At 43.2% G+C, this 14,388-nt stretch overlaps 1 protein-coding gene across 1 annotated transcript in view; it reads left to right on the top strand.

Annotated features, from left to right (window-relative positions):
* Nucleotides 1–14,382, top strand: part of LOC131677178 (headcase protein) — a 259,685-nt gene extending 245,303 nt beyond the window's left edge. The window contains exon 3 of the mRNA XM_058956873.1: nt 10,893–14,382. Coding sequence (XP_058812856.1) covers nt 10,893–11,156 — 264 coding nt within the window. The 3' untranslated portion in view covers nt 11,157–14,382. The remainder of the gene's footprint in view (nt 1–10,892) is intronic.
* The last annotated feature ends 6 nt before the right edge of the window (nt 14,383–14,388 follow it).

The following is a 14,388-nucleotide window of genomic DNA, read 5'->3' as shown; positions in this document are numbered from 1 at the left end:
GAGAGCAGTTTTTGTTCTCACCAGTCGTTGCGATCGTTTTATTTCTAGGGCAGCCCTTTTGTTGTGTGCAGGTATTCAAGAGATAACTGACAATGACCAGTTAAATTGGCATTCAGAGCTTGTGTGAAGTGTCGGATGATGTCCAAAGCTGGATCTTCTTTAGTTAGAGTCCAACTGGATCTACGGCTCTGGGCTGCGAGGTTGTCCGCGGTGACGTTATTATGGATGTTGCGGTGAACTAGAATCCAACAGAGGTCAGCCGGAATGGTAGTAGACCAGCTTCAACTTAGGCGCTTTCTGCCGGTGTGCTGGGTAGCAGCTTCGAGAGGGTCCGGATGGACCCGTGATATAGAGGCGTCAGACTGTGAATATGATGGGCGGATCCTTGAAGAACTCCGTTTTTCTCGGTCAAGATTAAGGATTTGCTCCTACCGATTCCGACTCTCAACTTTCGCTTTTGCAGGAATTCGGCTGCCTTCTATTCCCCAGCAGTCGAGCTGCCGGAGTACTGCTTCTCGCCACACGGTGTTGTGGGCTTTGTCTATGTCGAGTGCTGCGACATCAACGTGTAGACATTCTTTTTGTCTGGCCGAGCTTTTCTACCAGAGATGCAAAGAAAGATCCGGTGCCCAGTGTTGTTCATGTACAAAGGCTGGGACTTTACGAAGGATCTGAGATTTTCATGAAAGTGTTCCAGCCAAATCGTACAGGTTTGCAGTGTCCCTGAACCGTAAGACCACGCCTGAAAGCTGATCTTTCACATATTTGAAACACCGGATTCTTCAACGCTGAATAATTTGAGTTTGCGGGAACTCCGGAGCACTCTTGATTTTTGTGTCCGGAGATTCCTCGAAGCTCAATGGAGCCCAGATCTTTCCATGAACTGGATTTTAACAACTTTTGGGGTGATGATGCTTGGAACTACCGAGCTCGGAGATATAAGGATACAGATTCTCAGCTAGAATCGTAGACTTTGATTTTCTAATTCCGTAGTTGATGAAGTCTCTGGTTATGGTCACTCAGATGCTTGAGACTGTTAACTTCGGGACACCAGAGATATGAGGATTTTACTCCTAGATGGTTTAAAAATCTCCGGAGCTTGTAATGTGGTGCTGGATGTTTAGAAGCTTACAAATTGTAAATTTTCGAACTTTCAAGTGAAGGGAGCGTCTAATATCCCGGACTCTTCAAAGCTAGCAAGCCTATTCATCTGGAAATCTGGACACGGGTGTTTGCTTCCAACGGCTCGACCTTTGGAGCCCCAGATCTATCTCAAAATGACATTTTGAGACAACTGAAACCACAGAGTTCATCAAGCTCTAAATCTCGGACTTGCTGAATTTTTGTGGACTAAAGTCTTTTAAAGGCTCGATTCGGTAAGTAGTGTCCTCTGAACTGTAATCCAAGTTTTTACCAAATTGTAGCGATAAGCGTAATGAAAGACTGAATCTCAGCTTCCGGATAGTTGAATACTCAGTAATCTGAATCGGAGTCTTTTTAACTCCGGAACTCCGAGGTTCTATACTCTTAGAAATTCGAGAAACCTGGACATCTTGAGCCAAGTTTCTCGAATTTGAGATCTCTTCGAACTAAGTCCCAATAACTTATTGAGATTTTCCTAGCTCAAACTACGAAGTTCAGTAACAATTTCTGGAGCTCCTGGAATTTGGAAATTTCGATGTGTACAACTTTGAACTTTTCAAATTACCCTCGTAACATTTAAGGTTTTATAGTACTCCTGAAGCATTCCTTAAAACTTAGATTGCACTTGTAGTGTGCTATAAAATTAGAAATGCTACTTGAGCAGAGCTTCAGACAGTCTCGAGATTAGAAAACTCTTGTGAATCAAGTGTTCCGGACTCAAACTGGTGATAGTCGGAGATTCGAAATCATAATGTTTTGAACTCTTTCAACCTGAACGTTGAGCCGTTCGAGAATAAGATTCCCCAGTTCTTAGTCTTCTTGCTTTCGGGACATCAAAATTGTGTTTCGAAAATTATAATATTATATTGCGAGTGTTTGGAATTAGTTTAAAAAAAAATCGGAGTGTTGAAATCTTTTGAGTGTCGATAAAAATTTCATCTGAGTAAATATGTCAAATGCTCGACTGAAAAAAAAAAAGTGTGACAAACCTCACTGAAACTCCCTCTCGACGTCAAGTCAGGAATCTCATCACATTTCGATGGTTACCGAATTATATCTTCTTCAAAAAAAGGCGTCTCACCTTCTCGAAGACACGATAAATTATATAAAATTATGGTCACGTCTTGAAATAATTGCGATTTCACCGTGTCGGACAGGGTTTTGCGGTGATTTCACCGCTTTCCCCTCAAACCGATCGCGGTCGGTCGGTTGGTCGTTCGCTTGGTGGGTGCTGCTGCTACGTGCGCCCATCCTCGACGAACCAGAATCGACAATTGGACTGCTTTTTGCTGCTACCTTCCGGAGTAGCGAGAGCATGGGCGGAAATTCTTCTTCGAGCCAGTAAAAGCCAAAGTTTCCCAGAGCTCTGAGACATCCGTTCGCGCTGCCGCCGCCGTCGCCACCGCCGTCGCTGTTGTCCGGTCCAGCAAACCGAAGAACCAGAAGAAATGAAAGCTGTTTAATTTCCTTCGAGAGGTTCCTACACTCTCCGGCATCAGTGAGACGTCATAAATTTCCGCCCGGTTCTTTCTGCAGTGCGAAATAAGCGCAGAAAAACCCACCCCAGGATGAAGCAGACGATGGCGGCGACGACGACGACGACGACGACGACGGTGGAATCACACTCGTGTCATAAAAATGTGTTATTTTCCAATAAGCTCCGGAATGGTTTTTCACGTTTCACGGGGACGATGAATTACCACCTCCGGATGGCGTGGGAAATGCGAGATTTTCGGGTGCTTTAACCGTGTCCTTAAGATCGGGCTTAAATCAGACCCCCTTCGAAGAATTTGTTCTTCACGAAGAAAATTAATAACCAACAATTTCCCTCCCCCCTCAACCCTCAAACGTTTGTTGTTTGATCGCAAAATCAATTTCCATGTCCACGCCAGAAGATGAATTCCTTTCGATTACCGTACAAACAATGTGCATTCAAGGCAGACACAATGTATATGTTCGGCAGATTAATCTTATCACGCAAGGCACGCCACCCAGCGCCAGATATTGAATGGCCAGTCGCTCTCTTCCTGTCTCTCTCCCTCCCCCTTTTTTCGCCTGTCTCTACCTCGTTGGTACAAAAACAATAGCCTTTCTTTTTAACGAGGGGCTAGTGGAGCAGCAAAAATTAAACATTCCGGCCGCGTCCAGGCGGCTGATACCGGCGAGAGATATAAAATAATCATCGTTTTCCACCTCTTCACGGGCTGGTTCTACTGGCTCTACTGCTGCTTTTTGGAGTCTTTCGGTAGATAAATTTTAACCACCATCCATCGGCGATCTGGAATCGATCGAGTGGTGCCGGCGACGGCTACGGGTATTAATAATTCAACATTCGGGCTCCCCGACCCCGAAGGTGGCAGCACAGAACGTGACTTTGTAGGAAAATATCGATACAACAATTTTTCTGCAGTTTTCGTGGGAGGGGGGGGGGGCGACGGAGGTCGATAGTGAAACATGACAGCCGTTTCACTTTCGGCATGGCCTGCTGTTTCTTAACGACGATTGGGACCCACCACCGTTTACTGCTCCAGCCTTGCAGCTGGGAATGGATGGCTGAAACCTTCGAAAGGTTCATGTGGCTGGGTGGGGGGAAGGTGTATCCGTAGCAATGGCACACTCAAATCAGTTGGGCAAATAAACTTGAACCGATTTGGAGGGCTGAATTCGGCTTGAAACCTTCGAATCGATGCGTCAATGGTTGTTTGTTAATCGAATAGGAATTTGGTCTGTTAAGAGGATGAGTTAATGGGGGGAAGGTGTAGTAATCACGTGATTCCGAACTGTCGATAGGGTGGATATTGGGGCATCGGTGGCAAGCTCGAACTCTGTCGGATTCAATTCGAAACTTTTCACCATTGTTTGAATGTCTGATATGACGATATTGTCTTGGTGTGTGACTTTCATAATACTCGCGATTTAATAATAGCTGAATATCCTTTTCTTCTTCATATATATTTTATTTTGACCACAATTTGTAGCAAAAGAAGTTTGGAACGGTTTCAAATTGAAAAGTGTTCTTTCTCAATTCTGACATTGATAAACCGATGTCATTGGCCCTAGAACTCTGTTCTTCTGTATATGTTTCTTTTGGATCAAAACTATCAAAACAAACAACTTCGCAGAAGAATTTTTTTTTATGAAGCGCTTCTGTGGAAAGATAGAAGTGATCTAGATTAGTTTCCACATACCCAGATTAAAACCTAACTCGAAATTAGACTTAAATTCATGCAACGTACATTGCTGAAGTCACCAACGCCCCAGGATATTTGGAACAGCTGGAGCGCGGTGTCAAGGGTGTACATATAAACGCTCAATCCCACGCGATCGTAAAGTCCCTACGGCCGCACGTCTGACTCATGCACTCAATATGGCAATCAGAATCACGGCTCGCAGTACTTGACCTTAAGCAGTGTTTTAGTGGGCTTCATTTGTAGTAAGTGATTCTAACGAAGAGTCCTTCCTAGAACCAAGCTGTACAGCTACATCTTCAACACTCTCGAAAAACAAAGAGAAAGTAGCATCCTGGACCGTGGTTCGTTGTCGGCCAAACCAAAATTTGCCAAACGGTCCTGTTGGCGGTTACATCTTTTGTCGATGACGCTCCGAGTAAGCATTTCCATATAAACTGCTTCAACTCTGGGACATTCGAAGTCCACATGTTCCGACTTCTTCACTACTTTCCACATTTTGAACGGAAGGAGCGTCATTGTGTGTCCAAACTAATGTAGATACTTCCTAGAGCGACCAATACTCGCCATCGGTGTTTCGACGCGAACTACTGTCAACCTACCGGAATGGACCAGTCCTCGATTCGATAATCCGTAACCGGTGTTTCGGCGCAAACTACTAGAACTAATCCGTCTCGCTGGGAAGTAGCCTTCATCTAGGCTTTTCTTCTTCACCGTCCTTAACATGTCCGCGAGCCCCAACATTTCAGTCACGTGCAGAATGGGAGTATTCTTCATTTCTAGATCGTTCGGTACTGTCAGTATCTCGACATTGAAGACCTAATTTGCTGCAGCATTTTGAGCTTCAACCTCTTTAGATCGTGCTAAGGCGGGAAATGACTCTCCACACTTAGCTTTAGCTTATTCAGGCACAGCTGGCCGCCAGATCGCTTTGGTCCTTCAGCGCACTTCTCAGCTCGTCCTCTATTGTGAGCGCGTTCAGGTTACTGTACACAATCACTGCCTCGTGAGATTGCGCACTTGCGAAGGCTAAGCTTTTGACCGCAGGATCCTTGTTCAGTTCCGAGAGCATCCCACCACTTTTGAGCAAGGCGGGAAAGATAGAAGTGATCTAGATTAGTTTCCACATACCCAGATTAAAACCTAACTCGAAATTAGACTTAAATTCATGCAACGTACATTGCTGAAGGCACCAACGCTCCAGGGTACTTGGAACAGCTGGAGCGCGGTGTCAAGGGTGTACATATAAACGCTCATTCCCACGCGATCGTAAAGTCCCTACGGCCGCACGTCTGACTCATGCACTCAATATCGCAATCAGAATCACGGCCTCTCCAACTACCTCAACTCCGGATCACTTTCCGAAGCAGCTAAGCGTGTGCCATTTCTTCCTTCATATCGACATTGAATTGCCTGAATGATCCAATGTGGACCTTCGGAAAGGAAAGTTTCTCGAAGTCGCGATTTCTTATTTTGAAAGGGTCGGCATCAGCGCAAAACCCGGAGTCTCCAAGTCCCTAAGCATCCCTCGCCGCTCAGACTTCACGAGCTCGAGAGGTGAACCCTCGAAGATCACTTCTGCTTTATAAACATTTAATGGCTCGAATCGGATACCAGATGTTGATAGTCAAGCAGGGTTATGCTTGACAACGTTAACATTTCTTTGCTTCTAACAGCCCGGTACCCAAGGTATTACAAGCATTAGAGTGGTAAGTTTCTACGTTTCTGGAAGCTTTTCCGATTACTGCACTTTTAAGTGTCCGAATTCTCAACTCGCTGGGATTGTGCGGCTAACAACCTGATCGGCTTCTGAAAGTCCCAGGTTCTATGCGTTCGGGAGTTAAGAATCTCATGTTTATGATTAGGAACATCAAAGCTCTTCACTTTTAATCTCCCGATTGTTACGTTGAGGCAGGAATCTCAGGAGGTGAAGGTATGAAGCATTAGGTTTCTGGTAGTCCAAATTTCTAAATTTTGAATGGTTCACACCGAGTCGTCTACTTTAAAGGATTAAGCTTCTAGATGTTCCGATTTTCCTACTACCTGCCTAAATGTTGATGCGTTTCTAATATCTCGATTTCCCGAATTGAAGGCCTAAACTGTTAGAGTTCTGGAAGCCTACACTCCTAACAGTCCAAAACCGTGTCCGGCACCTCAGGTGTCGCGAAGTGGAACGTTCAAAGATGTACGCTTCTGAAACTCACGATTTGCAAGCTTTTTCGAAGTCGTAGGTCAAAACTTTCGATCTCTGAAGTCTCGGAGCTAAAAGTCGAAATGGATAGACTTGCTAGACGCACAGATTAGTGTGTTTCTAGGAATTCGCCAAATGAGACATCTCGTGCTTTGAAATGGTTACTTCGAAGATAAACGCTATTGGAGCCTCCGATTGCCAAACCGTTAAATGGTTGAATTATCCACGGAGTTTTATCGGCAAGGCTTCTATCCAGTACAGGTTCCTATGCAACAGGAGTCCAAAATCACAGTCTGCGAGCTCAGGAGTGGGAAGTTCAAAGTTTTTCACGAACCTTCAATTGTCTGAAATTTCAAATCTTGCGCTCCGGAGCCGAAGGTCTTAAGGACTAAGATTCTAGAAGTCGCGATTTCTCATTTTGTAACAGTCGACATCATCGAATGTCAGGAGTCGCTGAGTTCCTAAGTGTTGCAAGCTACAGAGATGAGCGATCTACGCTTCTGAAAGTCCCGATTTACAAGCTTTTCGGAGTTCAAGGTCAAATCTTCGATCTTTGGCGTCCCGGAACTGAATATCTAACACCTAGAATATCTATCCGTATTTGGATTTCATTGCTTTCGTTTCTCTTAGTCTTAAATTTGCCGAAAACAGCCAACAAAATCGATACAGAATATCTAATAGGTTATACCTGACAAAGTACAGATACCTGAGCTTATAAGAAACCGATACCTCAGATATCTCACGCTTTGGAGTAGTAAGTTCGAAGATTACGGTTTCTGGAAGGGCATGATTCCTTTATAGGTAAGTGTCCGATGTATAAAATTTATGGAATCTCAGAGTTTTACAGGCTTGTTAGGTAGACTTCTGCTTAGTCCAGGTTCCTATGGCTCCAGGAGTCCAGAACCTTCGGTCTTCAGAAGCTCCAGAAAAGGTAAAAAAATATCACTAGCGAACGTCTCGGTTACTATTTAGGGGCTCTCAACCCGCAGATTTCTGGAGTCCTAGAGATGAAAGTTTACGGGGTTAGATTTCTGAAAGTTTTTTTTACCCAGAATCCCGCACACCAGACTTAACGAGCTCTGGAGTTGAACGATCGAAAATTTACGCTTCTGGAAGTCCCGATTGCCAATCATTTAATACTTCGATACCTCAAATTTGAGTATCGAGAGCATTAGCTTTAAAAAAGCTCAGATTTCTAGGCTCCTATGTGTTCAATATCCGCCTCAAGTATCTATAATTCTATATCTGTAATCTGTAATTGAAGGTTCGAAGATCTACGCTGCCGAATGTTTTGATATCCAAACTTTGTCTAGTTCGAGGTCCGAAATATCATAGCTCCTCAGTCTAGGAGTTGAACGTCTAACCGGTTAGACTTCTGAAAGTCTCGATTTGTAAACCTCTATGAGTCCGAAACCGTGGATTCCACGGGGTTGAATCCTTGGATCCGGGAGAAGTACCGGGGATGAACGTTTGAAGAGTCAGACATCTGGAAGTACATATTCAATGTGCTTTTTAGAGTCCAGCTCCAGAGACTACGAGCGTCGTAGTAAAAAAGTTCGAAGACTACTCTGCACTGGATTCTTTGCTGATTTTAAACTTATTAGGAATCGACATCCTGACATCTCAACGGGTCTCGGAGTTCACAGTCCGAACGGTTCAGGATTATGAGCTTCTAAGAGTTCGCCAACTTAGATATTTCAAGACGTGAAGGTTTGTGAAACCGTAAGTAACCGTATCTTTCAATATCTGAACACGGAACTACTATCTGGTGGAAGTCTGAAGATGATAGGGACATCGGAAGGCTGGTAAAGCATGGACGACTACAGCGTGTTTAAGTTTCAGGTGGATACGTCTTGGTGACTCCGGAGTAGAACGTTGGAAAGTTGATAATTCTGAATCTGAATCTTTGATAACACAAAGTCAAAAGTTGGAAGCTTTTGGCTTCTGGGAGTACCGGTTACTAATTCATTATGTCCCGATTTCAAATCTTCAGATCTGTAGAGTTCAGGGATCTTGGAGCTAAGGTTCAAACGTAGCGTTAGCTGCAGATACAAAATTTAAAAGTAGTCGAGACACCATCGCCTCGCTCGCCACAGAAAACAATTCATGGTTTGGTAGACTTTTCAAACCGGGTCTGTGACGGAGCTTATCGTTTGACTCTTTGGACAACACCTCTGACTTCAGAAGCTCTGGAGCCTGGATTTCTATTTTTTAAGAGCCCTTTTCATCTGGATCTCTGGACTACCGCGGGGTTCGAAATCTATAGGGATACGCTATACTTCTGAATTTCAGTAAAACCAAAAGCTGAGACTCTTCGGAGTCCTAGAATTGTTTTTGGAAGTCCAAAAGTCTTGACAAATCGTAGTTCTGAAATATGTCAACAGAGTATAGAGACGTGTTCAAAAATACCGGATTACTTAGCTGCTAAGAGTTCGGCACCACAACCTTCCTGTACTCTTGGGCTTGAGCAAGACTCGGTTTGTAAATTTTCCGGAGTCCGAATCATTTGGATCTCTGGCGTCCTGAAGTTGAAGACCTGAACAGTTGCGTTACTGGTATTCGAGATTTCTAATTTTCTATAAGGTCTTCTGTAAATTTTGACTTGGATGATGCATAGTTAATAGACTTTGACTTGAAATTCTGAATGATGACAACCGAGTCAACAGAAGTGTTCACCTGCAGAGCTCTGAAGCTTGAGGGAGATTCGGTTTCTAATTTGTCAGGCGACCGGAAGTTGAAGTTTTGAGGAGTTGAATTACTGAACGTCAGGAGTTTTCTTCTGGAATTGGTAAACTTACATCTTGGTCTAGGGTTGTGTTCTCCGGGCTATTGATAATGTAGAGCCCTCGAATTTTCGGAAGACCTGAGCTACCAAATCTCGTTATCATGAAATTCTAGCACTCTAGGTTGTAAAAACTGCGTAACTCTAATCTGGCGACTTGAACTTGGACCTGTGCGATTTCTGTATTCTTTCAATCGGAGCCGGTGCACATCACTAGAAGATTAACATCGGTTTCTTAAAATTAGAAATTCTAATATTGGCCTGATCACGCGACTTGAGCCACATACAAAGCTCGCTGTTGCTGAATTTGTAAACCAAAACTAAGCTTGCATATTATTGTACATTGGGACTCCGTCCGTCAATTTTTTCGTACTCCGTAGTCCCAGACTCCTATGACTCGCGGGTTATGGACATTCCTACTCGTTGGTTTCAGAACATTCTCAAAGAGTCATCTAGAACTTCGTGGAATCTGGGTTGCCGAAGCTTCGTAACCCCCCGATTATTGGAACATACCTGGTTTATTGTTTGCTTCTACAATGCGTCCTATCGGCTGCCTGAGTAGAATTTAAGTCGCTTTATATTTTAATATCGTTTTTTTAGTACTGGTGCCATACCTTGGACTCTTTCCACAATAGACACACTTTTCAGCATTCCCGATGCAAGAGTTTTTCTCACAATTCTCTGCGCTAGAATCACATCGAACATGATTGCTACATTTACTTATATTTTGCTTTGCTGTATCAAGACGCCATTTGCACGCCATCTCCAATTCACTCAGTCCATGGCGGTCTGTGGCCAGCATCGAAAGGAACGCGACTTGTCTCCACAGATGCAATTATCTCTCTAGACAGAACATCTCAATTATGTCACGGCTACTTGGCCGATTAAGTTTGATCCGAAAAAAGATCGATTTCAATGTGTATGTGGTCTTTTAGAAATGAAGCTTAATTCTAATCTTCGGAGTTTCTGGTTCTGAAAAATCCTAAGGTTTATGCAGCGTCTAAGTTATAAAAAATTGAAATCCTTCAATAGACACTAAGTTATGAATCTCTGTAAAACTCAGCTTAAAATCTGTATCTCTTCTTGAGTGAAAAACCACTAGAGTATTTGTCTTTCTGCGTCTTTAATGGTCAGGAGATCATCGAGACATCACAAGAAATCAACGCCCCATTTCTTCCCAAACTTTGCGAATTAGAATCAACAAGGTTTTAGACGCTTGGAATACCTTTGCTAGAAATTTCTGGAACACCATAATTATTAATGTTAGAGGCTTAAACTACTGGAATATAGTGTATAAGAAATTCGATTATTAGCAAGAATGTATGTCATCTAAATACAGCTTGAATATATACTGCCCCAAGTGACTTCCTTGTGGAACCCTTGAAAGTTACCACAAAATGCAAGAATGTTTACTTGCCCACACCCTTTTGTATTATAAGTAAAACGCTCCCAAAATAAGAGTAGTAATGTTGTTATCCAGAACATTCTCATGCCTTCATTAACAATCCCTTGCTAAAGTATCGAATTTTCAGCTGATCGTAAACAGTCTATCGTTTGACTAATTATTCTTTTTCTTGTTTCTTTCCAGGTAATTATTTGCTACTCATCAAACCCATCTGTAATCGAACGATCCCCCTCAACCGGTAACTATAACGATTTTGCCAATACGAACCCCAACAAACAAACCCATAATCTTCCAACCCACCCATACGCGAGTATAGAGCAACCGAAAAATGCTAACTCTTGCCGGATGCCGAAGGAAGGAAAAACTCCCAATCAAACATGCAATCATAATTCTTCACTCCCACGAAACTCACTAACCATAAGCACGAACAGTACGCTCTCCACGTAGGGTGGTGCGTTAAATCAAAGGAAAAAATTCCCATCCTCCGTCAAATGGTCCAAATTGCTAATTCCGAGTCCCCGAGCCCAGATGTAAAGCAACTCGCGTCTCGATATCCCCAAAATATGTTTCCCTGCAACCCTGTGACTGTGAGTTCCAGCAATGGCACCACTTCACCAGTCGTCGGCGTCTCCAAAGAAAAGAAGAAAAAAAAATGGTTATTCGAGTACCGACCGGAATCAGCCACGCTTGGTTGGAAGTCCCAGGACAAAGACGAAGACGACGACGACGACGACTGTCACCACAAATTTCGCTCCACTCCACACACTGACTGGCTGACTGACTAACTTTGGGTGTGGGTTGTCATCTCGGTACTTTTTGGCAAGAAGCAAAACATAACGGAAGGGATTGGGAGGGGGGAAGCGGGACAAGAAAAAAGTATTAACATGAACATTTACATGAAATTATATTTAACATATGTTGTGGGACTGTCAGTTGTCAGGTTTCGCTCCCAAAAGAGGGGGGGAGGCGCTGTTCGGTGTCTCTATCTTCTTCGATAGTGGCCATTAAAAGAGTGCCCCCCCCCCACATCAAACATTCACATATTAATATGCGGCGAAATGATAGTCAGACAAGTGGTTCGGATATGATGGAACAGATTCTGAAAGCGATGAAAACAAGGTCGTTTCGTTTCGTTTCGTTTCGTGAGGCTGACATGTGTTGAGAGCGTCAACTGTTTGACCTTTTAAATAAGTGATAAGCCTCGCTGATGGTTGATTTTTAAGTGATACAAAAATTAACCATGCATTGCGATTGAGTGACAGTTTGACAGTTGACAGATTGACAGTTGACAGATTCACTCTTGACAGATTTATTCACTTCTTCACTACACTTCGCACATTTGGTTTTTCCATCGTGTGGAAACGGTATGTCAACTGTGATGTCCCGAAAGAAAATAGAAAGCAAAAACGTGTGCGAGGACCGTGCACAATCTCAAACTATCATGTCTAATCATTACCTAGAACGTACGTAAATCAAGTTCTGCAACGCCCTCGCAACCCCCTTCACCACCTCTGTTAATCGCTAGAACTGCCAATCAAATCAGAGAAGGTTCCAACTGGTGACGACTGGCGGGTCCCGAATTCAGCTCGCTAATCTGATCAGCCAACAGAAACCCACCTTTGTTTGCACTCTTTCAACATCTATCCGAGACCTTCCGAAGCCATCCAACTAACCAACCAACCCGACAAGAATATAATTAAGATAGAAACCCGTCCATGACTCACTCCCAACCGGAGTCGGACAGGACGGACGGGTATTAACAACCCCCGCACACCAGCAGCAGCAGTGCCAACAACAACGACTAGAATGCAAATTTTCATCAACCCTCTTCACGCGAAGGGGCAGACCGCTCGAAGCGTCACACTGCAGTTATCGCTAATTGAATTAGCGACCGCAAACTTACCGGTGTGCCCTTTCCTTTCTCGTTCAAAGCAACAAAAAAGAAGAACGAAAAAAAAAAATAGTGCCAAACACGAAAAGTTACTCAAACTTTCACACGCGGAAGCGGCGCTGATACGAACGGTTTTTTCTTTCTTCTTCTTTCGCTTGTTATTATTTTCTTCCGACCTCTCCCAAAAAGATAAGCTAATTGCATTCCTTCCTGCCGCGCAAGTCCGTAGATCATCAATCATTTGCTTGGCCAAGGTAGGAAGAAGCCTTCGGGAAGGTGGGCTCCACCGGTTTTCGAAAAATGACCGGTTGACTCACACGGCAGGACCTTCGAGAACACCCCGAGCTCAACTGAGCGTGAAAAGGAGGATGAGAAGGGAAAAAACCGGTACAGTTCAACTCATCTCAACTCGACCCGACTCGAGATCATAATTTCGGAGTGAACCAGAACATGAACCCGCTTCAAGACTAACCTTCTGCCCGTGCCGGAACACACTCATTCAGCCAATTCGGCGAGGTTTTTTTTCGGAGTTCGAGTTTGAGGCACATGTATTTTTTGTTTTCTTCGGTGCGATTCAAAGGATGATTCTCATAAGCATAACTCTTCAATTTTTATGACCGAAGAAGGGTTAATATTTTTTCGGTTTTTGATGTTTTTTGTCGATTGAGTTTAATCGTTGAAACGATATAAATCATGTTTATTGCCGTCGTCGGTTGTCTCATGGACCCAAGTCGGTGAGGTTCATCATGAAGCGAATTCGCCGGTCGTAATCGAAATTGTGACCACCAACGGTTGATTGTATCTGTTTCGTAATATTTATTGTGAATTTCATCAAATTGTCATGAGATAGCATGGGGTCTCAAACCCTCAAATAATAAATCATATTCAATTAGAAATTAGCAATAAAAAAAACTGTTTTCAAGGCCCCAAAAAGCGAAAATTACTTTTAAAAATCGTTTCATCAGTATCTGGCACTGACTTAGTGCCTTGACTTATCTTGTAGGTGTGCTGTGACCTTCACTATTGGCGCGATAGTCGATCTTTTGTGATTCAATCGCAAACTGTTGTTTGCTTTGCTAATACAAGCTCTAACATGTTTAAAGATTTAGCATCTATCTAATACTAAGGCAGTGTCAGGTAGTAAATCACGAATGCGCGTCACTTTTATATATAGTTAATTTATATCTGTCGCGTTTCATTCATCCCTAATTCATAGTTTTACTGTTTGATTCGTGTTCTTTGTTTCACCATCTTGTGCCACCTCCTAATCGAGACCGAAGGAGTCCAAAATCATCCGAATTCAGAATAAACTTTTACTACCATTTTATTATCTACTCATTTAGACATTAGGGCAATCTGTTACAGATTGTCCGTGGCCAAGTTTAGTTCTGACAATGTCACTACATATATCCTCCGTAAAAAAACATTAAACTCTGATACCCATATGTATTGGTATTGTTCCAATCCGTTCCAGAATCGAATACTTCACCCGTGGCATCCGGAATCATCTACCAGATTCTCCGTTTCATATTTTTACCCAGACCATGTCTACCGATATTTACAGTATAAAGATCTGACCCGTTTCAGAATTCAGTACTTCCTTTCTGGACACCAGGAACCACTACAGATTGTCCGTGGTACTTTTTGGTTCCGAAGATGTCTCTTCTCTTCGTTTTACATCCGATGCTGATTAGACAGCGGTTTATGGTTTAGATGAAAATTTTGAAACCGGTGTGAGGAGTTCACATAAAATTGATACCTTTCCGAGTAAATTGTGCCGTGTGCGGC

The sequence above is a fragment of the Topomyia yanbarensis genome, chromosome 1 (genome assembly GCF_030247195.1).
Source record: "Topomyia yanbarensis strain Yona2022 chromosome 1, ASM3024719v1, whole genome shotgun sequence".
NCBI lineage: Eukaryota > Metazoa > Arthropoda > Insecta > Diptera > Culicidae > Topomyia > Topomyia yanbarensis.
The sequence above is the reverse complement of the archived record's forward strand: the minus strand, read 5'-3'. Positions and strand labels throughout refer to the sequence as shown.